Source organism: Trichechus manatus, unplaced genomic scaffold (genome assembly GCF_000243295.1).
Source record: "Trichechus manatus latirostris isolate Lorelei unplaced genomic scaffold, TriManLat1.0 scaffold00043, whole genome shotgun sequence".
Classification (NCBI taxonomy): Eukaryota; Metazoa; Chordata; class Mammalia; order Sirenia; family Trichechidae; genus Trichechus; species Trichechus manatus.
The window spans coordinates 9,052,630-9,078,291 of NW_004443979.1; the positions used below are offsets into that span (position 1 = coordinate 9,052,630).

A 25,662-nucleotide genomic window follows, 5' to 3' on the forward strand; every position below is an offset into this window, starting at 1 on the left:
GAGGGAAAAAATTAAAATATCTAAAATATATTAGATTAAGATTACAAGACCATCAAAGATCTTTTGAACATGCACCTGTTTACAGAATTAACAGTATACAAAATGTTTATTTCATTATGGACCATAAAGAAATGAGTTGGTGACAGCTATCTTTGCACAACATTATCAACTCACTTTAGCCACAAGCATGTCCTTGGTATGTGTGTACAAGAAATATGTTCATTTACCCCCGTAAAATCATCCACAGGTTTAATTAGAAGTAAAGATGAAGGTGCAGAAATGTGAAATACATCAAGTATGTATTTTTTCTTTCTTTCAAATAACATCCCAAGCATGGTATAAATAGCCTGAAATTATAAAATACATTAACTGGGCTTTTAGTTATCTACATAGACTGCTAGAATGTAAATTAAAAGCCCAAATTAGCACATCAAATAACAAAACCAGCCATAAAGCAGGGTGAAAAGCATTAAATGTTTCATATATGTGAGTTTTTAAATCATTTAATTTCTATAGAAAAATTTTATTCACAATATAATGTGACAGAAATTGCCACAGGAATGATACACTGATTGCAATAAGGTTGCATGCAGCAGCAGCTTTGTATTTTATAGCTATTTTTGTTTATAAAAATTAAACCTCTCCAGTCATGCTTATCACATGGTCTTAGATCTGTAATGTAAATGAATAAGGAATACCATATAGTTCAAAGAGAAAATTTCTCATCATTTTGAATGTGAAGTATCTGTAAGAAACATGAAGTATACTACTGAACCCTGAAACATGCATGTCTAGATTTGCTTTTTGTCCAATTTCAGGCTGTCTGCAATGACTTCCTACTTATATAATACCAAGAGGATCCGCCTGTAATTGTGGTTGTAAGAGCTGAGGTTGCAATGGTGGTGGTAACTGAATTGGTACCATTGGTTCTGCCAACTGTCCTGGGTTTGAAGGAGGTGGAGGAGCCACAGTGTTTGCAGTTTCTACAATTTCTCCATTGTAAAAGAAAAACTGACACTGTTGAATGAATGTTTCAACAACAGATTGATGGATCTTAGTAGTCGACAGAAACTCTCTATTTTCAAAATCTGGTCTCATCAAGGTTGGCCAAAAACAGATGGATAAGTTGTCTGCTGTCATTAGGTTGATTTTATTTTGCTGACTAACCCTGAAATTAAGAAAGGAAGAAACATTTAGAAATCAGTCAAAACTCATTACAATTATAGAATCCTAGAGTTGGAAGTGATTATTTAGCTTTACATCTTCAAATTTAAACATTTTTCTTCTCATGTATTATATAATATTCTAGTAACAGAAATGAGCAGTAAAAACTCATTCTTCATGATGATCAAAAACAGTCTTTTTTAAAAGTTGCACCCAAGGGTTTTATAATCTACGTATGGAAGACACCTTAGTTTGTGTGAAAAAAGTCTTTCCCTCAGAGTGAGAAGGTCAAGTGACAAATTTTAACGCATTTCCGGCAACAGAAAACAAAATTCTAATTGCATATCCAAACGCATTGACTACAGTGATAAGAATTGATAAACTACGATATGCCATCTCTTTCAGCCAGCTTTGGAAATTTACCTTATCACATCCTACTACCAGGAAAATTTTGAATTTTCAAAAAAACATCAGTTTTCAGTATTCCAAAAACAATCTTTTTAACATCATCTTGCACACTGTTACAAATTTCATTTGCAAAATACTCATAAAAACATTTTACATTAAAATTCTTGATTTAAAAGTAAATAATTTACAAATGATCATATACTGTTTATTTATATCTGGTCCTTTAAATATGTGAGCAAGCAACTTCCACCATCCTCAGTAATAAGCAAGGAATATAACCTTGGATTATAACTTGAAAATCTTGGATTATAACACAAAATCATTAAACTAGGAGGGATCTAAAGAATTTATCCAATCCCCTCATTTCACACATTAAAAAACAAACAAACAAGAACTGCCCAGAAGTATGCAGGAGAGCAGGAAAATCTTATACTTAAATTTACAGATCAAAAAACAGTTTTACTCCAAAGCAGAAGTAGTCCCTAAATACAGAAGTTGCAAGTCTGAGATGAAAAATATGGCCTAAAAGTATGTGTTCTGTAGTAGAAGTCATTACTACTTCTGAAGAGCCTAAATTAAAATATTGAGAATAAAACCAGCTTTTTGTTAATATATGGTGTGTAGTTCCTAGGCCTAGTTTGATGTTTTTCTATGTAGCAGGCAAGTGCAAGCTCCTGGAGATATCTGCAAAGTAGAAGGACACACAGTATGCACATCAAGTCTAATTGAAGAGTCAAAAAGTACAAAGGAAAGGTTATTCATTCAAAACAGTGGTTGTCAATTTTAGTGTGCATCAGAACCTCCTGAAGGGCTTGTTAAAACAAAGATTGCTGGGTAACTACCCAGAGTTTCTTTCTGATTCACTGTCAGGAGTGGGGCACGATAATTTTGGAATCACATTTTGAGAACCACCGAGGCAGTTGTGTTAAGATGTGATGAGAACTAGTCATGAATTGATACTTTTGGTTAAGTGCTATTAGTTCAATATAGCTAAAGCTTACTTGGTGTGTATACGGGAGGAAAGGAAAGGAAAGGAGATATAAGAAGTCAGAACAAGACCACTTAATGTTAGAGTTTGGATCTGATCCCAAGAAAATAAAATGTTATTAATTTAATCAGAGTAATCATTACAGAAGGCTCTTTACAAAGATCATTAGCAGCAGGATTGAGGAAAGATTAGGAGGAAAAGTTGGCAGGGAGAGCACAATTAGAAAGAAATAGGAGTTCTCTAAATGGGAAATAATATAGCTTGAACTAAAACAGTAGCAGAGTAAAGTAAGAAAATGGAAAGCTAATTAGGGGAAATTATAATTGTTGAATTATGGTGTTGGCCAAGAATACTGACTATACAATGGACTGCCAGAAGAACAAACAAATCTGTCCTGGAAGAAATACAGCCAAAGTGCTCCTTAGAAGCAAGGATAGCGTCTTACATATTTGGACATGTTATCAGGAAGGGCCATTCCCAGGAGAAGGGAATCATGCTTGGTAAAGTCACGAAAGAAAGATCTTCAACTAGATGAACTGACGCAGTGGGTGCAATGATGGCCTCGAGCATAGCCAATGATTGTGAGGACGGTGAACGACTGTGCAGTGTTTTGTTCTGTTGTACATAGGGTCACTATGAGTTGGAAATGACTCGATGGCATCTAACGACAACTAGGGGGAAAAACCTGACTTGACTCAATAAATCGCTAGGTGTGGATAATATAACCAAAGAGTAACTCCATGGATTAGTTTTGTAGTCTTTGCAATTTATCGATCACCTATACAAGATTAATCTCCTTTACAAGAATGTAAGCTCCATGAAGTGGATGACTTTTTTTCACTGCTGTGTCCCTAGTACTTAGAGGGATCTTATCCCTCCTTCAGTCTAGTTGAGTACCGCTTTCAAAATATAAGTCTGATCATGTTACTCCTCTGCTCAACGTTCCAGTGGCTCCCCATATAACTCAGAGTAACAGAATGTAAATCATGCAATACTTCTTTCACTGAGAAAGTCTTGCTCCAAAAAAAAAAAAAAAAGTCATCTGAACTCAACAGTGTGCTTAGTGACACAGGTGATTTATATTCGAAAACAAACTCCTATTTTGTCAGTAAAACATTTTGAGGACTAAAGCCGGTCAACACACCACACTTTGAGTAGTTCTCTTCTATATGATCTGGCACTGTCCTGCCTCCCTTTTTTGACCTCATCTCTTTATTCTGCCCATCCTTCACTCTGCTCCAATTTCACAGGCCCCTCTGCTATTCCTCAATGCATCAAATATGCTTTTGTGTGAACTGTTCATAGTTCTGGAACACCAAACAAAAACCTCCTGCCGTGGATCTATTCTGACTCATAGTGACCCTAGAGAAAAGAGCAGAACTGCTTCACAGGGTTTCCAAGGAGCAGCTGATGGATTCAAACTGCTGACCTTTTGGTTAGTAGTGAACCTCTTAACCACTGTGCCACCAGGGTTCCCATAGAGTTTACAAGGCTATAATCTTTACGGACCCCTGGTGGTTAAAGCGCTTGTCTGCCAACTGAAAGGTTGGCGGTTCAAACCCACCAGCTGCTCTGTGGGAGAAAGATGTGGCAGTATGCTTCTGTCAAGATTTACAGCCTTGGAAACTCTATGGGGCAGTTCTAATTTGTCCTAAAGGCTTACTGAGTTGGAAAAGACTGGACGCAATGGGAATCCTTATGGAAGCAGACCACCACATCTTTCTCCTGTGGAGCAACCGGTAGGTATGAACTGCCACAACTGAGTGCTCAACCACTGTAACACCAAGGCTCCTTTTCTGGAACACTGTGTTTAATATGGCCATAAACCATCACTACACTCCATACTGGGTAAGGTCTCCTACAGCACTGTATGCACATTGTTTATCATACCACTAGCCATTTGTATGGAAATTAAAAAACTAACTTTTTCACTAATTACACTGCAATATTAGGTATGCTGGTAATTTCTCAGGAAGGCAGATTCTGCAGGAAGAGTTATGAAAAATGTCAATAAGATCTCACACTACATTGATACCCAGCGCAGTGATAAAGTACTCCACTGCTAACCAAAAGGTTGGTGGTTCGAACCCATCAGCCACCCTGCGGAAGAAAGATGTGGCAGTCTGCTTCCAAACTAAAGATTACAGCTTGGTCGTGGTCTTGGGGGACATCTAGCAACTGGCATAACATAGTTTGTAGTGTCTGGGGTCTTAAAAGCTTGTGAGTAGCCATCTAAGATACTCCACTAGTCCCACCTCTTCTGGAGCAAGGGAGAATGAAGAAAACCAAAGACACAAGGTAAAGATTAGTCCAAAGGACTAATGGACCATAAACACCACAGCCTCTACGAGACTAAGTCCAGCACAACTAGACAGTGCCCAGCTACCACCACCGACTGCTCTGACATGGATCACAATAGAGGGTACAGGACAGAATGGGAGAAAAATACAACTCAAAAAAAGACCAGACTTACTGGTCTGACAGAGACTGGAGAAACCCCAAGAGTATAGCCCCCGAACATCTTTTTAACTCAGTAATGAAGTCACTCCTGAGGTTCACCCTTCAGCCAAACATTAGACAGGTCCATAAAACAAAATGAGACCAAATGGGCACATGAGCCCAGGGGCAAGAACGAGACGGCAGGAGAGGACAGGAAAGCTGGTAACAGGGAACCCAAGGTCGAGAAGAGCAAAGTGTTGACACGTGGTAGGGTTGGCAACCAACATTATGAAATAATGTGTATTAATGTTTTAATGAGAAATTAATTTGCTCTGTAAAACTTCATCTAAAGTACAATTTTAAAAAAAAATTACAGCCTTGGAAACCCTATGGGGCAGTTCTACTCTGTCCTCTAGGGTCGCTATGAGTTGGAACTGACTCGATGGCAACGGATTTGGTTTTTTGGTTTAGTCCTGAGAACAACTTTATGAGGTGTTGTTCTTCTCATTTTATCGTTGAGAAAATCAGGATTAGCAAGGGTAAAAGGGGGTATCTTTTCAGGATAAAACATAAACTTTAAGATCAACATATTTAGGACTATAACGCAAGGATTAATGTCCTGCATTTTAGGTAATAGGTTAGTTAGTAATAAAATACAAACTTTTGATAAAATTTCATCGTGTGATAAGAAAAACAAACCAAACTACATAAATGTGTCACTTACTGTGTGACTTTAAGCGTATCATTTATCTGTTTAAGCCTCAATTTTTCCAACTGCAAACAAGCTGATATGGTTAATTATGTCATTTCTTATTTAAAATTCTAAAATTCTAAGATTCTAAATAAGAGAGATGTCAAAGAATGAATACGTGTGATAAAAAAATGTACTTACCATGATTACTATTTACATAATCATTACATATACTAAAATAATCCTGTACGTTAAAAAAAACTATTTGAATAAAAATCTAAACCTTAAAAAAATACATAATCATTCAATTTATAAAATTACACATTTCAAATGTATGGTGAGTTTTATTTGCAAAACCAAATCAAAATAAAAATACCTGTTTAGATGTGTTATTACATATCTGAATACTTCATAGTTCACAGGATGGAATTTCTTAACAATTTCTTTCAACGCATGAAGACGTTCTGTTTTATCTGGAATTTCTGTAAAATTAAAATGTTGGGAATTCGTATGAAAATCATAAATTTAAAAATTTATTTAATAAACATTTGATAACGCTTTCTGCTATGCTTACTATAATAGACTATCAAGAATATGTTTGAGGACTATTAGGAAGGGTAAGAAAAACAAGGATTCACAAATTTCTAGAAGCATCTGAATCACCTGGGAAGCTAGCTAAAACTCAATATTCTCAGGTACTGCCCCCAGGGATTCTGATTTTATTTATATTTACAGGAATATGTCTTTAAGAAACAGAGTTGTAGCAAGCAGAAATTTTTATTCCCTATGTAATCTAAAGCATGACTGATTTTAACACTTAGCAATCATTATCCAAGAAATGCTAATAAACCCCTCAAAAAAAGGAGATTTATACTTACTTGCTGCTTCCAATAGCTCTGGATGAAGAGAATATGGAATCAAAGGATCAGGCAGATCTGCAAAGAATGCTTTAAGAGCTCCAGCTACAGCATTTACTGTTACTTCCATTGATAAGAGATTGATATTATGATCTACAAAACAAAATTTAAAATTTTAATTTATGTATAATTATAACCAATTTTAATTTATTACAGGAAGAATAAGCCAGACAAGTGTTTCTAGATCCAAAGATATTTAAATCTGGAACATGGTGCTATAGACAGAAGCACCATGCCGTCCCTCCACAGCAAAGACCCAAAAAACTAAGTAAAACAGAGAAAAACATCAATCTTGGAACCCTAAGCATCAAATGAAGAGATAAAGAACTCAGTCAAGCAATGAATGGTGTAAGAAACTGACAGAAAACAAACAGCAAGGAGAGTTACCAGAGGAGGTCCCCGATCAGCTATCGCAGCATAGATCCACCATCCGGGGATCAGTGGACAGGGAGCACGGGAAAGCAGATTCACAGAACTCCCAGCAGGAGACAGAGCACCTGGTAACCAACGAGACATGCTTTCCCACCCCCCACTCTGCTTCCCCCTGCTTAAACTCGGCCACTTCCCGGCTGGCTGGTCTGCTGCTTCCCAGCAGGTGGATTACCAGCTTCCTGGCTGATGGATTTTGGGCTTTCTGGAGAGCTGATCCGCCACTCCCCAATGGACCGCAATCGTGGCACGGGAAGGGCCAATTCTGTGCCGTGCGAATTCATCCCACCCACACTGGCTGGCTACTTCAGTGCCATTTCTTCGTTGCTGCTACTGCTTATTTTGGCCTCTTTTGGTTTCTTCCCTGCCTCTCAACCTCGTCCTCCTCCTCCTCGTTTCCTCTGAATACCTAACTCTATATGCTGTTTTTGCTTCTTCCTGACAGGCTGTGAAGTGCTGGTCAGCTGGGGAACTGCTTCCCTGGTCCATTTCCCCAGTCCACGTGGCCATCCTGGTGGGATCCCTGGGGGATTTTTATTTTTCCTTTTATTTTTCCGTTTCTTGTCTCTTTCTACTTACCTTCTTTTACTGTCTCCTCAATACCTGGTGCTGTGTGTCATCTCCACCACTTATAGCTGGGCTACACTGCACGGCTTGGGAGCCACTCCCTAGTCTGTGCAGCCACGCCAGAGAGATCCCTAGTTTTTTTTAAATTTTTAAACATTAAAAAAAAATTTGTTTTTTCTCCATTACTTGGTTTCTTGTCTCTCCACTCTCATGGCAGGCTCAGCATTTTTTTTTTTTTTTTTTTTTTTTTTTGCTCCTGTTTCACTCTCCTCTCTCTTCTTTTCCATATCCAACGTAGCTCAACACATCGCAACCTCCCCATCCCTCTCCCTCCTGCCTATCTGCACCATGTGCTGAACACTGCACTCCCAAGCAGCACAGGCAAGACCTACTGGAACCTGCCCTGCGCTAACCACTGGCTCATTTTGTCGGAACAAGTACATGTCACAAACAACCCATCCCAGACCCTCTACTTCACCTGGACCTGCCCTGCTACACCATAGCTGAGCGACTGGCTCTGCCCATTGTACAAGGTGAAAAATATCATGTCCACAGATGAGCAAATAACAAACAACACATAACCCACCTGCTCAGACATAATCAATAAAACAAAAAAGAAGGATGAAACAATCTACAATCAATAAATGAAGAAAATAACTACTGAATGTCCCAAAGACAGCAGACAATATCAAAACATATAAAAAAACACGACAGGATGGTTCCAGTAGGCATACAAAAAAAAAAACACCAGATGACTTTCCAGTAGAAGAAAAGGCACAAGAACTACCTGATATGGTTGTTAACCAATGTCATAAAACAGTATTGTGTACTACTGTTTAATGAGAAACTATTTGTTCTGTAAACCTTCACCTGAAGTACAAGGAAAAAAAAAAAAAAAGAACTACCTGATAGGGAATTCAAATCTCTAATATTCAGAGGTATCCAAGAGTTGAGACAAAAATGAGGAAAAAATACAAATTCATGGAAAATACAAACAAGAAATGAAGAATTCAGGAAAATAATATAGGAACAAAATGTCAAAATAAATTCACAACTAAAATTCATACAAGAACAACAACTAGAAATCCAAAAGAGAAACAAGATTTCAGAAATGGACTGTGTCATACAAGGGATGAAGAATAGGTTAGAAACAATGGAAGGCAGGATTAGCAAAATTGAAGACAAACACTTGGATACAACTCTGAGGAAAAATCAGAAAAAAGAACAACAACAACAACAACAAAAAAGCCAAAGAAACACTGAAACTTATGTGAGATACAATCAAAAGCAAAAATCTGCAAGTGATTGGAGCTCCAGAACAGGGGGAGAGAACAGAAAACACAGAAAGGGTAACTGAAGAACTGCTGACAGAAACTTCCCCAGTGTCATGAAGGATGAAAAGCTGACCAACCAAGAAGCGCAATGAACCCAATATAGGATAGATCCCAAAAGAAAATCACCAAGGTGTATCACAATCACACTCGATAAAACCAAAGACAAAGAATCTTGAGAACAGCTCGAGAAAAACGAAGTCATATACAAAGGGGAAACAATAACACTAAGCTATGATTACTTGGCAGAAACCATGGAGGCAAGAAGGCATGGGATGATACATATAAAACCTTGAAAGAAAAAAACTGCCAACCAAGAATAATATATCCTGCAAAACTCTCGTTCAAATATGATGGTCAAATTAGAACATTTCCAGATAAACAGAAGTTAAAGGAATATGTAAAAACCAAACCTATAAAAATTATTAAAGGGAGTCCTTCAGTTTGAGAACAAACATCAGACAACAGCCTAAATCCAGGACACAATATCGCACCAGCCAGATACCAACCTAGGAAACGAACTCTCAAGGACTACTCAAAACCAAAAGATTTACAACAAGGTACCAGAGACGTTAATCTGCAAATGACAACAACATCAGAACAATAAAAGAGGGAATAAACGGCATAGGTATAGAACCTTCTAACGGAGAGGAAGGCAAGGCGATACCAAGTAATAATAGGCTGGTTCAAACCTAGGAAGATGAGGGTAAATTTCAAGGTAACCACAAAGAAAGTTAACAAACCTACTCATCAAAATAAAGAAGAAAAACATAAAGTCTCAGTAAAAACAAAATCTACAAAAACAAAAGAAATGAAAAAAAAAATCCACAAACGAAAGGAATTCAGCACAGGAGAGTAAGAGGAACGAAGAAATTGTTAGCACCATCAAAAAAAACACTACAAAATGACAACAATGAACTCACACCTACCAATAATTACACTGAATGTAAATGGTCTAAATGTATCCATAAAGAGACAGAGAGTGACAGAATGGATAAAAAAACAGGATCTATCAATATGCTGTCTACAAGAGACACACCTTAGAAACAAAGACACAAATTTATTAAAAATCAAAGGATGGAAAAAAATGTATCAAGCAAATAGCCAAATAGCAAAACTAATCTGAATTTTAATAGACATTCTCAAACTGCCTCCCAAAGGTACCCCCAAACAACAGTATATAAATACCTGTTTAACTACACACTACCCAAAAATCTTTTTTACTCTGGTAATAAATGAACACAATTGTTTCTTTTTAGTTTCTAAATTGACAGAGGCTGAGCATCTTTTCATATATTTGTTAGCCACTTTCTTCTGAAGTGAACTGCTTAATCCAGCATAGGCATTCCATATTCTTCCCAAGTCAATAGTTTGTCTCCTTACTTTTTCACACCTTCTCATACAGAATTTCTATGTTTTTAAGCAGCCAGTTTATCATCTTCTTCATGCTTTCTAGGTTTCATATCAAGTTTAAGCCTTTTGCAACTCAAAAGATTATAAAATTACCCGCTCACCTACATTTACATTTTTTATCTCATATTCACAGTAAATTCTATATGAGAGCAAAGATTTAACTATAAGGGAGTGAATAACTTTAAAACTGTATTTACCTATACAGTTTTTATATAACATTTATAATAATACATATTTACATAGAATAAAGTCCCAATATCATGAAAAAAAATTTAAGTACTATCCATGGTAATAAAAAGATGCAGATCTATCATAAGTCAATTTATTGCTTTTCTAAATCTGATGATAGATTGGTATGGATTCAGTTAGTCTTTTATTTGTGAGATAACTTATGGGTTAAGGATATGAGCTACAGGAAGAAAACAGAGCAAAGGCATATGGGCCATAAAATAATCTTACTTCAAAATACATGTTTTCAACTATTCCCTGCAGTCTCAGGGTTAAGAGATAGCTTATCATTTCTAAAACTTTAAGTCTCTTCATTCCATTTCTCCTGGCTTTGCTTGAATACTGAATAACATTCTTTTCCAGTACCCTCATTCCTTATTTACTGGCTCCTCTTCTGATTTTATAATTACATTAAAAAATATATACAGTATTGTATTTTCTTGACCAAATTGCCTCTTTTTGTTACTATCTTAAATTTTTTTCTCCTACTGCAAAACAAGTTTCATATCACCTACTTCCATTCTGATACTACCTACACTTCTACTCAGCTCCTAAACTCAAAACAAAGAGCTCTGAAGTATTGACTTTCCTTCCAGTGTAAAGTCAGTAGGCTTTTCTTAGTTCTTGTGTTCCTTGATGGTACCGTTTATTAAATACTTCTAATCCCACTTCAAAATTCTCTCCCCTTACCACTCATACCTCTTAGGATATTTTCAAATTAAAATTAATCTTCCCAACATGAAATTCAATAAGGAAACAATAAAACAATGATTGTATATAATAATCTTTTTACCTTGATCAAACTGCTTTTGAATATTGTCTTGATCAGTTTTGTTCCCGCTAACACGGTAGAGCCCTTCAGTACATAACCCTAAAAAAATAAAGAGATAAACATGCTTTTATACACACATATATAACTATATATAACTATAACAAACAATGCACTTAAACTAAAGTACAACTAAGTACAATTTAGTAAGTTTCAATATGGTGGTAATATAGCTTTAAAGAATATTTTTGAGCATTTAATTTTTAAAATAAGTTCTTAACGGACTTCTATTTTAAATCATTTAAGACATCCAGTCCCAGACAAGATGAGTTTAGATACATTTATCCCTATTCCTCTCACTAAATACAGCTGAAACCCTTAATGTAACATATAAAAAAACATAAGAAAACTCTGAATGGTTGAGACAAGAAAGTGGATTGGCTAGGGAACTTGGGAAGTAAACAACACTACAGTGAGTTCCTTGGGTTTTCTGTTTGCCTCCTACACATTCCCAGACATGGCAATGGAGAAGCTCACAAACCAGAAATGTATTTGGGCACAGGCAAACAAGAATAAGACTAACAACGAGAAAAATCTGCTCTTTCCAGTCAAAGGACTGAAAATGTGCAGCCCAGCCAAGATGAAACATTTTTTTAAATTGTTCTTTAGATGAAGGTTTACAGAACAAGTAGTTTCTCATTAAACAGTCAGTACACATATTGTTTTATGACAATGGGTTAACACCACCACTACATGTCAACACTCTCCCTTCTCGACCTTGGGTTCCCTATTACAAGCTTTCCTGTCCCCTCCTGCCCTCTAGTCCTTGTTCCTGTGCTGCTGTGCCCCGTTTTGTTTTATGGGGCTGTCTAATCTTTGGCTAAAGGGTGAACCTCAGGAATAACTTCATTACTGAGCTGAAGGAGTGTCTGGGGGCCATACTCTTGGGGTTTCTCCAGTCTCTGTCAGGCCAGTTGAGTCTGGTCTTTTATTGTGAGTTAGAATTTTGTTCTGTATTTTTCTGCAGCTCTGTCCAGGACCCTCTGTTGTGATCCCTGTCGGAGCAGTTGGTGGTAGCCGGGCACCACCTAGTTGTACTGGACTCAGTTTGGTGGAGGCCGTGGTAGTTGTGGTCCATCAGTCCTCTGGACTAATCTTTCCCTTGTATCTTGTTTTCTTCACTCTCCCTTGCTCCCAAAGGGGTGAGACCACTGGAGTATCTTAGACGGCTGCTCACAGGCTTTTAAGATTCCAGATGCTACTCACCAAGGTAGAATGCAGAACATTTTCTTTATAAACTGTGTTATGTCAACTGAGCTAGATGTTCCCCTAGACCATGGTCCCCATAGCCCTCCGCCCAACAATTTGGTCCCTCAGGGAGTTTGGATGTGTCTATGGAGCTTCCATGACCTTTCCCAGTACAAGCTGTGCTGGCTTCCCCAGTGCTATGTACTGTCTTGCCCTTCATCAAGGTTACCACTTATCTACTGTCTACTTGGTATTAACTCCCATCCCTCGTAACCATCAAAAATTGATCCTTTTTGTTAATAAACTTTTTCATGAATTTTTATAGTAGTGGTCTCATACAATATTTGTCCTTTTGTGATTGACTTATTTCACTCAGCATAATGTCCTCCAGTTTCATCCATGTTATGAGATGCTTCACAGATTCATCATTGTTCATTATCATTGTGTAGTACTCCATTGTGTGTATGTACTATAGTTTGCTTATCCATTCATCTGTTGATGGGCATCTACGTTGTTTCCATTGTTTTGCTATTGTGAACAATGCTGCAATGAACACGGGTGTGCATATGTCTATTCATGGGACAGCTCTTACTTCTCAAGGATATATTCCTAGGAGTGGGATTGCCGGATCGTATGGTATTTCTTTTCCTAGCTTTCTAAGGAAGTGCCATATTGTTTTCCAAAGTGGTTGTATCATTTTAGAAATGATACCAGCAGTGCATAAGAGTTCCCATCTCCCTGAAGTCTCACCAACATTTGTTATTTGCAGTTTTTTTTTTTTTTAAATTGTGCCAGTAATGCCAGAGTGAGATGGTATCTCATTGTGGCTTCGATTTGCATTTCTCTAAAAGCTAGTGATCACGAGCATTTCCTCATGTATCTGTTGACTGCTTGAATGCCTTCTTTGGTGAACTACCTGTTCATTTCCTTTGCCCATTTTTTAATTGGATTGTCTTTTTGTTGCAGATGTGTTGGATTTTCTTTTTAGAGATTAGACCTTTGTCTGACTTGCAATGTCCAAAATTTTTTTCCCAGCCTGTAGATTATCTTTTTACTCTTTTGGTGAAGTCTTTTGATGAGCACAAGTGTTTAATTTTTCAAAGATCCCAGTTATCTAGCTTATCTTCTGGAGTTTGTGTGTTGTTGGTTATGATTTGTATCCTGTTAATTCTGTGTATTAGGGCCTCTAGCGTTGATCCTATTTTTTCTTCTATGAACTTTATAGGTTTTGGCTTTACATTTTTCCATTTTAATCCATTTTGAATTAGTTTTTGTAGATGGTGTGAGGTACGGGTCCTATTTCATTTTTTTGCAGATGGACATCCAGTTTTGCCAGCACCATTTGTTAAAAAGATTGTCTTTTCCCCATTTGATGGACTTTGGGCTCTTGCTGAAGATCAGGTGACCGTAGGTGGATGGATTTACATCTGGGTTCTCAATTCTGTTCCACCGGTCAATGTATCTGTCATTGTACCACTACCAGGCTGTTCTGACGATCATAGCAGTATAGTAGGTTCTGGGGTCAGGTACTGGGGAGTCCTCCTACTTTATTTTTCTTTAATAGTGTTTTACTTAACTGGGGTATCTTAGGCTGGGTTCTCTAGAGAAGCAAAACCAGTAAAGCATATAAATATATATATATAGAGAGAGATTTGTTTCAAGGAAACAGCTCACATGATCATAGAGGCTAAAACGTCCCAAGTCCGTGTATCAGGGTAGAGGCCTCTCCCAATCCACACTGCCACAGAAGCTGGTGAATGCAAGGCTGGCAGGCCAGAGAGCAGGGCTCCCACTCACAGGCTGTGAAGGTTGACGAGTTCCAAGATCAGCAGACAAGACCGCAAGGTTTCTCCTAATTAATGTAGCTGCAGGGGCTGGCAAAACTAAGATCAGCAGGTCGGAAACAGGACTCTTTCTTGCAGGCTGTGAAGATCGATGAATTCCAAGATCAATAGGTAAGCTGCTAGCTCAAGTCTCAAGAACTGCAAGTGAGATGACAAGAGGTAGCTGCTGGGTTTGTAACAAGCCAAAAACTTTGGCAAGGCAAGCAGGAAGGGAGTAATTGGCAGAGGGCAGAGAGAAGCAGCTGATGGGGCAGTGAGCTGCCACAGGCCCCACCCCCACCAGTACCTCTCAGCAGATTCCATCAGGGGGGTGATCACATATCAAATTTCAACAGGGAAGTGACCACATTATACAACTGTCAAAACACTGAGAATCATGGCCTAGCCAAGTTGATATATAATCTTAACCACACACAGGGCTTCTTCCCTTTCCATATAGTTAATGATTACTTTTTCCATCTCTTTAAAGAATGTTGTCGGTATCTGGATCAGAATTGCATTGTATTTGTAAACTGCTTTGGGCAGAATTGTCATTTTCACAATGTGGAGTCTACCGATCCATGAGCATGGTATGTTTTTTTCACTTATGTACAGCCCTTTGGGTTTCTTGCTGTAGTATTTTGTAGTTTTCTTTGTAAACATCTTTTACACCCCTAGATAGAATTATTCCTAGATATTTTATTTTTCTAGAGGCAATTATAAATGGTATTGTTTTCCTAATTTCCTTTTCATTGTTCTCCTTACTGGTACATAGAAATCCAAATGATTTTTTTTTTGTATGTTTATCTTGTATCCTGCAACTCTGATGAATCTATTAATTCCAATAGTTTTGTCGTGGAGTCTTTAGAGTTTTCTATGTATAGTTATATCATCCGCAAATAGGGACAGTTCAACTTCTTCATTACAAATTTGGGTGCCCTTTATTTCTTTTTCTTGCCTTACTGCTCTAGCTAGGACTTCCAGCACAACATTAAATAGCAGTAGTGATAAAGAGCATCCTTGTCTTGTTCTCAAGGGGAATGTTTTCAGCCTCTCCATTAAGAATAATGTTGGCCATTGGTTTTGCATAGATGCCCTTATATTATGTTGAGAAATTTCCTTTCTATATCTATTTAGAGTTTTAATCAGGAATGGGTGTTGGACTTTGTCGAATGCCTTTCCAGCATCAATTGAAATGATCATGTGATTCTTTACTTTCCTTTTATTTATGTGGTGGATTACATTGATTTTCTAATGTTGAACCAACCTTGTGTACCTGGTATGAATTCCACTTGGTCATGGTGTATTATTTTTTTGATATGATGCTGAATTCTACTAGCTAGAATTTTGTTGAGAATTTTTGCATCTATATTCATGAGAGACAGTGGTCTGTAATTTTCTTTTTTATGCGGCATCTTTGCCTGGTTTTGGTATCAGATTTATGCTGGCGTCACAGAATGAATTTGGAAGTGTCGCTTCCTTTCCTATGGTCTGAAATAGTTTGAGTAGTACTGGTACAAGCTCTTCTCTGAATGTTTGGTAGAATTCTCCAGTGAAGCCATCTCGGCCAGGGCTTTTTTTGGTTGGGAGATTTTTTTTGTTTTTTTTTTTAATTACCTTTTCAATCTCTTCTATTGTTACAGGTCTGTTCAGACTGTCAACATCACTTTGTGGTAGTTTGGGTAGATAGTGTGTTTCTAGAAATTTATCCATTTCCTCTAGGTTTTCATATTTGTTGGAGTATAGTTTTTCATAACACTGTTATAATCCTTTTTATTTCAGTTGGGTCTGTTGTAATGTCCCCCATTTCATTTCTTATTTGTGTTATTTGCATCCTCTCCTGTGTTTCTTTTGTCAGTCTGGCCAGTGGTTTGTCAATTTTGTTGATTCTTTCAAAGAACCAACTTTTGGTTTCGTTGATTCTTCCTATTGTCTATTTATTCCTGCTCTGATCTTTATTATTTCCTTTCTTCTGGTGGCTGTGGACTTTTTTTTTGCTGTTCTCTATTTGTTTCAGTTGTGTAGTTAACGTTTTGATTTTGTCCCTTTCTTCTTTTTTGATGTGTGTGTCTATAGCTATAAATTGTCCTCTAAGGGCTGCCTTTGCTGGGTCCTAAAGGTTTTGGTATGATGTGTTTTCATTCTCATTGGATTCTAGGAATTTTTGTATTCCATCTCCAATTTCTTCTATTATCCAGGGATGTGTAAGGGTGTTAGTCAATTTCCATGTAATTGATTTGTTTTCCTTGCTGTTCCTGTTGTTAATTTCTACCTCAATGGCACTGTGGTCAGAGAAGATACTTTGTATTATCTCAATGTTCTGCATCTTGTTGAGGATTGCTCTGAGGCGTGAAGATGCAGTCTACTCTGGAGAACGTTCCATGTGCACCGGAAAAGAATATGTACTTTGCAGCTGTAGGATGGAGTGTTCTATATATGTCTATGAGGTCAAGTTGGCTGACTGTGCCCTTTAGATCGTCTGTATCTTTGTGGAGTTTCCTTCTAGGTGTTCTGACGGACAGTGGTGTGCTGAAGTCTCCTACTATTATTGTGAAACTGTCAATTTCTCTTTTCAGTGCTGTTACAGTTTTTTTTATGTATTTTGGAGCCCTGTCATTAGTATGTAGATACTTATTATGGTTATGTCTTCATTATGTATGGTCCCCTTAATCATTATATACTGTCCTTGTTTGTCTTTTATGGTTGATTTTGTTTCAAAGTCTATTTTATCTGAGATTAATACTGCCACTCTTGCTCTTTTTTGGTACCCATTCGCATGATGTATTTTTTCCCATCCTTTGAGTTTTAAAAAATTTACGTCTTTAAATGTGTATGTAAAAAAATTTTAGAAATAGCATATCTTTGGCTATGTGTATTTTCACCAAAAAAAAAGGTCGAGAAGGGAGAGGGCTTGCATGTTGTGGGGTTGTTAACCAATGTCATAAAACAGCATGTGTGTTACTGTTACATGAGAAACTATCTGTTCTGTAAGCCTTCACCTGAAGTACAATAAAATGTTTAAAAAAAAAAAATTTACGTCTTTGTTTCTATGGTGTGTCTCCTGTAGACAGCCTATTGATGGATCCTGTTTTTTTATCCATTCTGTCACTCTCCATCCCTTTATGGAAGCATTTATGCCATTTACATTTGCTGTAATTATTTATCGGTATGAGTTTATTGCTGTCATTTTGTAGTGCTTTTTTTTGTGACACTGACGTTTTCTTTGTTCCTCTTACTCTCCTGTGCTGAAATTCCTTTTGTTTGTGGATTTTTTTTTCATTTCTTTTGTTTTTGTAGATTTTGTTTCTACTGAGACTTTGTTTTTCTTCTTTATTTTGTTGAGTAGGTTTGTTAACTTTCTTTGTGGTCACCGTGAAATTTACCCTTATCTCTCTAAGTTTGAAGCAGTCTATTATTACTCGGTATCACCTTGCCTTCCTCTCCATTAGAAGGTTCTATACCTCCTACACCATTTATTCCCTATTTTATTCTTCTGATGCTGTTGTCATTTACAGATTAACCTCTCTGGTTCCCTATTGTAATTCTTTTGATTTTGGACAGTCCTTGAGAATTCATTTCCTAAGTTGGTTATCTGGTGGGTAGGCTCTTGCGTCCTAGATTCAGCTTGTGGTCTGATGCTGTTTGTTCTCAGACCGAAGGACTCCCTTTAATAATTCTTGTAAGTTTGGTGTGGTTTTTACAAAGTCTCTTAATTTCTGTTTATCTGGAAATGTCCTAATTTCACCATCATATTTGAGAGTTTTGCAGGATATATTATTCTTGGCTGGCAATTTTTTTCTTTCAAGGTTTTAGATATGTCATCCCATTGCCTTCTTGCCTGCATGGTTTCTACCGAATAATCCGTGCTTAGTCTGCTTGTCCTCTGTGACTTTTTTTTTTTTTGAGCTGCTCTCAAGATTCTGTTTGTCTTTGGTTTTTCCGAGTGTGATTACCCCATGCCTTGGTGATTTTCTTTTGGGGTCTATCCTATATGGGGTTTGTTGAGCTTCTTGGATGGTCAGCTGTTCATCTTTCATGATATTGGGGAAGTTTTCTGTCAGCAGTTCTTCAGTGATCCTCTCTGTGTTTTCTGTTCTCTCCCCCTCTTCTGGAACTCCAATCGCTTGTAAATTTTTGCTTTTAATTGTATCCCACATAATTCAAGGTTTCTTCATTTTTTTTCCGATTTTTCCTCAAACAGCTGTATCCAAGTGTTTGTCTTCTTTTTTGCTGATCTTGTCTTCTATCATTTCAAACCTGCTCCTCTGCCCTTATATGACACACTGTCCACTTCTGAAATCTTGTTGTTTAACTTTTGGATTTCTAATTGCTGTTTTTGTATAAGAGAAAACATTTTTGACAATAACCACCCTACTCCAGCCAAACGCCATGGTATCTCTCCTCATCCCCATCAGTGAAGGCCAACTGGGGAGCCTGGACTTCCATCTCTGCCCAGAAGTAACAAGGTACTCATTCTTGCCCCTATGTCAGAATTATCAGCAGAGGCTGACAGCCAGCCTGAACGTCTACCATCATCCCCTGGTAAGATGCACTGTACCCTTCTCTGCCTTGTCAGCAGAGAGCAGTGGAGGCTGAATGGGGACTTCTACTTCCACCTGGCTCTAACGAGACACATGACATAATCTTATATACAGAAAATCTCCAAGAATCCACAAGAAAGCTACTAGAGCTAAATGATGAAGTTAGGAGAGTTGCAGAATACAAGATTAACATACAAAACCCAATTTGATTTCTATATACTAGCAATGAACAATCTGAAAATGAAATTAAAATACAGTTCCACTTATAACAGCATCCAAAAGAATAGAATACTTAGAAATACATTTAATCAAGGAGGTTTAAGACTTGTACACTGAAAGCTAAAAAACACTGCTGAAAGAAAAGACCTAAATAAATGGAAAGAGATTCTGTTCACGGATTGGAAGGCTTAATATTGTTAAGATGGCAGTACTACCCAAAGTGATCTACAGATTCAATGTAACCCTACATAAACCTCAAAAATATGCTCATAGAGGTAGACATAAAAGGTCACATATTGCATGATTCCATTTATGTGAAATATCCAGAATAGGCAAATCCATAGAGACAAAACAGGTTGGTGGTTGCCAGGGGCTAGGGATTGAGCGGAATAGGGTGTGACTGCTTAATCAGCATGGGGTTTTCTTTTGGGGCAATGAAAATGTTCTGGAACTAGATTAGGTAGTAGTTACACAACACTGTGAATGTACTACATGTGACTGAATTGTACATTTTAGAATAGTTAATTTTATAGGAATTTCACTTCAATTAAAAATGAAACAACAAATTCTAAATCACTCACAATCCTCTCCTTACTTGACCCCTCTACATTTGATGTTTATAACTATGCTTCCTTCCAGTAAGTTTTTCTTCTCCCTAGACTTTTAGGACTCCACGCTTTTGTATAGCTGTTTGCTTTATGAACTCTGCTTCTCACTGTTGATGTTCTCCCTGAATTTCATCAACCCACAGCTTACACTAATATCTAAACACTTAAACAATTATCAAAACTGTACATAAACACCATTTTCCAGAAATCCACAGCATAATACATAACTGAATCTTGAGCTTCTATAAGGATATTCCAAAAGCACATTAAAATTTAACATGTTCAAACAAGGAATCCATTATCAATCTGTCAAATTGCTTTTCTTACTAAACATCTATTTTCAGTAACGGTACATCACTCTTACATACCAATCTGAGAGACATTTTTGTGTCCTTTTTCAACCTCATATCCTTCAGGCATATCATCTTAATTTGTGAAAGAAGGCCCTTTTTTTCCTCCAATTTTAGAGTACCTTTCAGCCCTCATTTCTAATTTGGACTACTGCAACTGTTTTTAATCTCCTAGTGATCTCTCAGCTTTCAGTATGCCCTCCCAGTGCTTAATCCATTATTCACACTTTTCTTCCTAAAACAAAAAGTGAATTATGCTAGGTTCTCCTCATAACTCCTCATGGTCAACTTTCTCTTTAGGACAGCAATAAGACCCTTTCCAAATTACTCAGTTTCTCAAAAATATCATTTTCCCCTACATCTTTGTACAGATTGTTTCCTTTCTTTTCAATCTCTCTCCTCTTTACCAAAATCCTGAACATAACATATAAAAAACAAACATAAGAAAACTCTGAATGGTGAAGAGAAGAAGGTTGACTGGCTAGGAACCTTCTTGTCACTTTAAACTTGAATTCATAATTCAAGGGTCATTTCCAAACTGTGTTAAATTATATTTAGCATAGCTTCTTATATAAAGTACTGTTATAAAAATAGAAGGCAGTGATGGTTCAGTGATAGAATTCTCGCCTTCCATGCAGGAGACCTGGGTTTAATTCTCAAATAATGCTCCTCAAGCACAATCACCACTTGTCTGTCAGGGGAGGATTACATGTTGCTATGATGCTGAAAAAGTTTCAGCAGAGCTTCCAGACTAAGACAGATGAGGAAAAAAGGCCTGACAATCTACTTCAGAAAAATCAGCCAATGAAAACTCTAATCACAATGGTCCAATCGCACTATGCTTGAGGTCACCATAAGTCAAGGCTGACTCAACAGCAGCTAAATACCATAAAAATGCTATAGGGACATCTGCTTCCACCAGAAATGATTCACTACTATGGAAACTGCCCTCTCCCTATAAACATTAAAAACTGGACAGGAGGCAGGGCCAAGATGGCAGAGTACTCAGACACTTCCTATGTCCCACTTACAACAAAGACCCAAAAAAACAAGTGAATTGATTGTATATGACTATCTAGGAGCCCTGAACATCAAATGCAAAGTTTACGAGTCAGACGGAGTAGCGGGGGAGGGAGAGGTGATTCGGAAGCAACAAGGAGTTGCCAGACCTGACCCAGTGGAAGCTGCAACCCTTCAGCCCAGACCAGCTCAGGGTGCGCAGTAAGGCGGGCAAACAGCTGCCCTCGGGAGGCGTTTTCCACATCGGGAAAGACCCCCCAGCAGAGTCTACTCGGCCACCCAGAACCAATGAAGAGCAGCACTCAAGCGGCTAAAGATAAGTAGTTGTGTGTGGCCTACCGCAAGGATTAAAAAAAAAAAACCTGTCATGGATTGAATAATGTCCCCAAAAAAATGTGTGTGTCCATTTGGCTGGGCCATGATTCCTGGTATTGTGTGATTTTCTTATACGTTGTAAATCCTGCCTGTATGATGTTAATGAGGGAGCATGGTGGCAGTTGTGTTAGTATGGCAGGACTCCATCTACAAGATTGGATTGTGTCCTGAGGCAATCTCTTGAGATATAAAAGGGAGAAGTGAGCAGAGAGACGGGGGACCTCATACCACCAAGAAAGCAGTGCTAGGAGTAGAGCATGTCCTTTGGACCCGGATCCCTATGTGGGAAGCTCCTAGTCCGGAGGAACACAGATGAGAAGGCCGACAGAGAGCGAAAGCCTTCCCCTAGAGCTGATAACGTGAATTTGGATTTTTAGCCTACTTTACTGTGAAAAAGTAAATTTCTCTATGTTAAAGCCATCCACTTGTGGTATTTCTGTTGTAGCAGCACTAGATGACTAAGACATACCCCATTTGGGAAAAACCTCTCTCCCATTTACCTCCTTTATCCCCGCTCTGTACCAGTCCCGGCCAGCTTCAGTGACTGATTAGTCGTCACCTGGGCCAGAAGTAGATCCCTTGAGGCGCCCTGAGCCATTCTCCCAGCCTTGGAGAGGGAACAAATGAACAAACAGGGAAAAAATAAGCTACTAGCTCCCCTAAGCCAAGACCTCAGGGTTGGCACACCTCCTTTCCCTAGGCACAACAATAAGGGGTCCGCAGAGTTTGAACGCCTTTCACCCCTGCATAGACTTGTGTGGGCCCATTTCAACAGTGCAAGCCATTACTACCACAGGAAACTATACCTGAAGTCTTACTTCAACTGTTTCAGCTGTGAAGTGGCAGCACTGTGACATGTGACACTGCTCTGCCCATTTAGCAGGCTCCTTACCTGTCTGCATCAGTGGCTTGAGGACTAGTGGCTCCATCCACAAAACCTAGCCACCTGTGACACGAGTCCAAGAATAAGTGGTGCCCGAACAGCGCAGGGTGCTCAGAGTCCGCCTGCAAAACTCACCTACCTACTCGCTCTAGGCAACAGGGACATGCTTTCCTTTCAGACACTCAGGAGCAGCCGTCAGCCTCCTGCCTTGCTCAGCATGTGACCCCTACTGCAGAGAGATACCTGTGCCTACACTAACCACACATGCCTCTCTAGGAGTGACTGACTGCCTGGACATCTGAGCTGAAACCATACAAGAAAATTGAACAGACTCCTGGGCTCACACACTTAGTAACAGATCAAACTACCTGGTGACAGGACGTTAGAGCTTCAAAGGTGCCAATAATCAAACTAGCACACATGAGCAGCCTATCTGGGCATATCAAAAGAAAACAAAACAAGAAACTAGAACACACTAAGCAAATATAAAATAAAAAAACTTATATTGATGGCTCAGAGACAACAGTCAATATCAAATCACACAAAGAGGAAGACCATGATGGCTTCAGCAAGCTCCCAAAATAATCAATAAATTTTCTGGAGGAAGAGAACTTCTTGCAATTATCAGAGACAGAATACGAAAGATTAATATACAGGACTCTTCAAGAAATTAGCAAAGAAATTTGACAAAATGCAAAGAACCCCAAAGAACACATAGACCAAGCAGTAGCAGAACTTAAACAGGTTATTCAAGAGCATAATGACAAATTTAATAGGCTGCAAGAGTCCATAGAGAGACAGCAATCAGAAATCCAGAAGATTAGCAATAAAATTTCAGAATTAAACAACTCAATAGAAAGTCACAGGAGCAGAAGTGAGGCAGTAGAAGAATTAGTGAGACTGAACATAAAGCACTTAACACCAACTAATTTGAGGAGGAAGCAGATAAAAGAATTAAAAAAAAAAAAAAAGAAACTTATTATAAGAGTTATGTGGGACTCTATCAAGAGAAATAACCTACGAGTGATTGGAGTACCAGAACAGAGGGTACAACAGAAAATACAGAGAAAACTGTTGAAGATTTGTGGACAGAAAACTTCCCAGATATTATGAAAGATGAGAAGCTATCTATTCAAGATGCTCATCAAACCCCAGATAAGGTAGATCCCAAAAGGAAGTCACCAACACGTATCATAATCAAACTTGGCAAAACCAAAGATAGAGAATTTTAAGAGCGGCTAAGGGTAAATGAAAAGTCATCTACAAAGAAAGTCAGTTAAGAATAAGATTGGACTACTCAGCAGAAACCATGCAGGCAAGGAGGCAATGAGATGACATATATAAAGCCTTGAAGGAAAAAAAAATGGCAGCCAAGAATCATATATCCAGCAAAACTGTCTCTCAAATATGATGGCAAAATTAGGGCACTTCCAGATAAACAGAAGTTTAGGGAATTTGAAAAACCCAAACCAAAGTTACAAGAAATACTAAAGGGAGTCCTCCAGTTAGAAAATCAATAACAGATAACAAAAGACTGGAACACAGGAGAGAGCAACCAGATATTAACCCAGATAGAGAAATCCCCCCCCCCCAAAAAAAAAAATCAAAGCAAAAACTCTGAAAATAGGGAAACAGATATCAATATGTAAAAGACACCAACATTAAAACAAAAAACAGGGACTGATAAATGTAGACATAGATTTTTCATATGGAGAGGAAGTCAAGGCAATATAAAGAAATAAAAGACTGGTTTAAACTTAGAAAAACAGGGATAAGTATTGAGGTAACCACAAAGGAAACTAATAATCCTATACATAAAAAAGAAATATAAAGGCTCAGCAAATACAAAATCAACAACAATAAAAAAAGATGAAAACAAAATACATGAAGAAAAACAATTTAGCACAGAAAATTAAATGGAACAAAGAAAATGTCAGCAACACACAAAAAAAGACATCAAAATGACAGTATTAAACTCATACCTATCAATAATTATACTGAATGTAAGCAGGCTAAATGCACCAATAAAGAGACAGAAAGTGGCAGATTGGATAAAAAAACACAATCCGTCTATATGCTGCCTACGAGACACACACCTTAGATTTAAAGACACACAAACAAACTAAAATTCAAAGGATGGAAAAAAATATATCAAGCAAACAACACTCAAAAAAGAGCAGAAGTGGCAATACTAATCTCTGAGAAAACAGACTTTAAAGTAAAATCCACCACAAAAGATAAGGAAAGACACTACATAATGATTAAGGGATCAGTACACCGGGAGGACATGACTGTAATAAATACTTATGCACCCAATGACAGGGCTCCAAAATACATAAAACAAACTCTAACAGCACTGGAAAGACAGATGGACAGTTCCACAATAATAGTAGGAGACTTAACACTCCACTCTCAGTGAAGGACAGAACATCCAGAAAGAAGGTCAACAAAGACACGGAAGATCTAAATGCTACAATCAACCAAGCTGATCTCACAGACATATACCAAACACTACACCCAACAGCAGCTAAGTATACTTTCTTTTCCAACGTACCCGGAACATTCTCCAGAATAGACCACATACTAGGTCATAAAGCAAGCCTTAACAGAATCCAAAGCATCGATATATTACAAAGCATCTTTTCTGACCATAAAGCCATAAAAGCAGAAATCAGTAACAGGCAAAGCAAGGAAAAAATATCAAACACATGGAAACTGAACAACACCTTGCTCCAAAACTACTGGGTTATAGAAGAAATAAAGGATGGAATAAAGAAATTAATAGAATCAAACGAGAATGAAAACACATCCTACCAGAACCTTTGGGACACAGCAAAATTAGTGCTCAGAGATCAGTTTACAGCAATAAATGCACACATCCAAAAAGAAGAAAGGGCCATAATCAAAACATTAACCCTACAACTGGAACAAGTAGAAAGAAAGCAGCAAAAGAAACTCTCGGGTGCCAAAAGAAAGGGAATAATAAGAATTAGAGTAGAATTAAATGAAAGAGAGAATAGAAAAACAATTGAAAGAGTTAACGAACAGCTGGTTTTTTGAAAAGATCAACGAAATTAATAAACCACTGGCCAAACTGACAAAAGAAAAACAGGAGAGGAAGCAAATAACCCATATAAGAAATGAGATGGGTGATATCACAACAGACCCAACTGAAAGTAAAAGAATCTTAACAGAATACTATGAAAAACTGTATTCTAACAAATTTGAAATAGAGGAAATGCACAAATTTC

The 25,662-nt window shown here is 37.8% G+C and overlaps 1 protein-coding gene across 2 annotated transcripts in view; it reads right to left on the reverse strand.

Annotated features, from left to right (window-relative positions):
• Positions 1 to 702: 702 nt before the first annotated feature.
• Positions 703 to 25,662, reverse strand: part of ARHGAP5 (Rho GTPase activating protein 5) — an 88,393-nt gene continuing 63,433 nt past the window's right edge. For both annotated transcript variants that reach the window (XM_004376528.3, XM_023731481.1), the window contains exons 4-7: positions 11,369 to 11,446; positions 6,569 to 6,700; positions 6,067 to 6,172; positions 703 to 1,168 (exon numbers count right to left, since the gene is read on the reverse strand). In XM_004376528.3, coding sequence (XP_004376585.1) covers positions 841 to 1,168; positions 6,067 to 6,172; positions 6,569 to 6,700; positions 11,369 to 11,446 — 644 coding nt within the window. In that variant the 3' untranslated portion in view covers positions 703 to 840. The remainder of the gene's footprint in view (positions 1,169 to 6,066; positions 6,173 to 6,568; positions 6,701 to 11,368; positions 11,447 to 25,662) is intronic.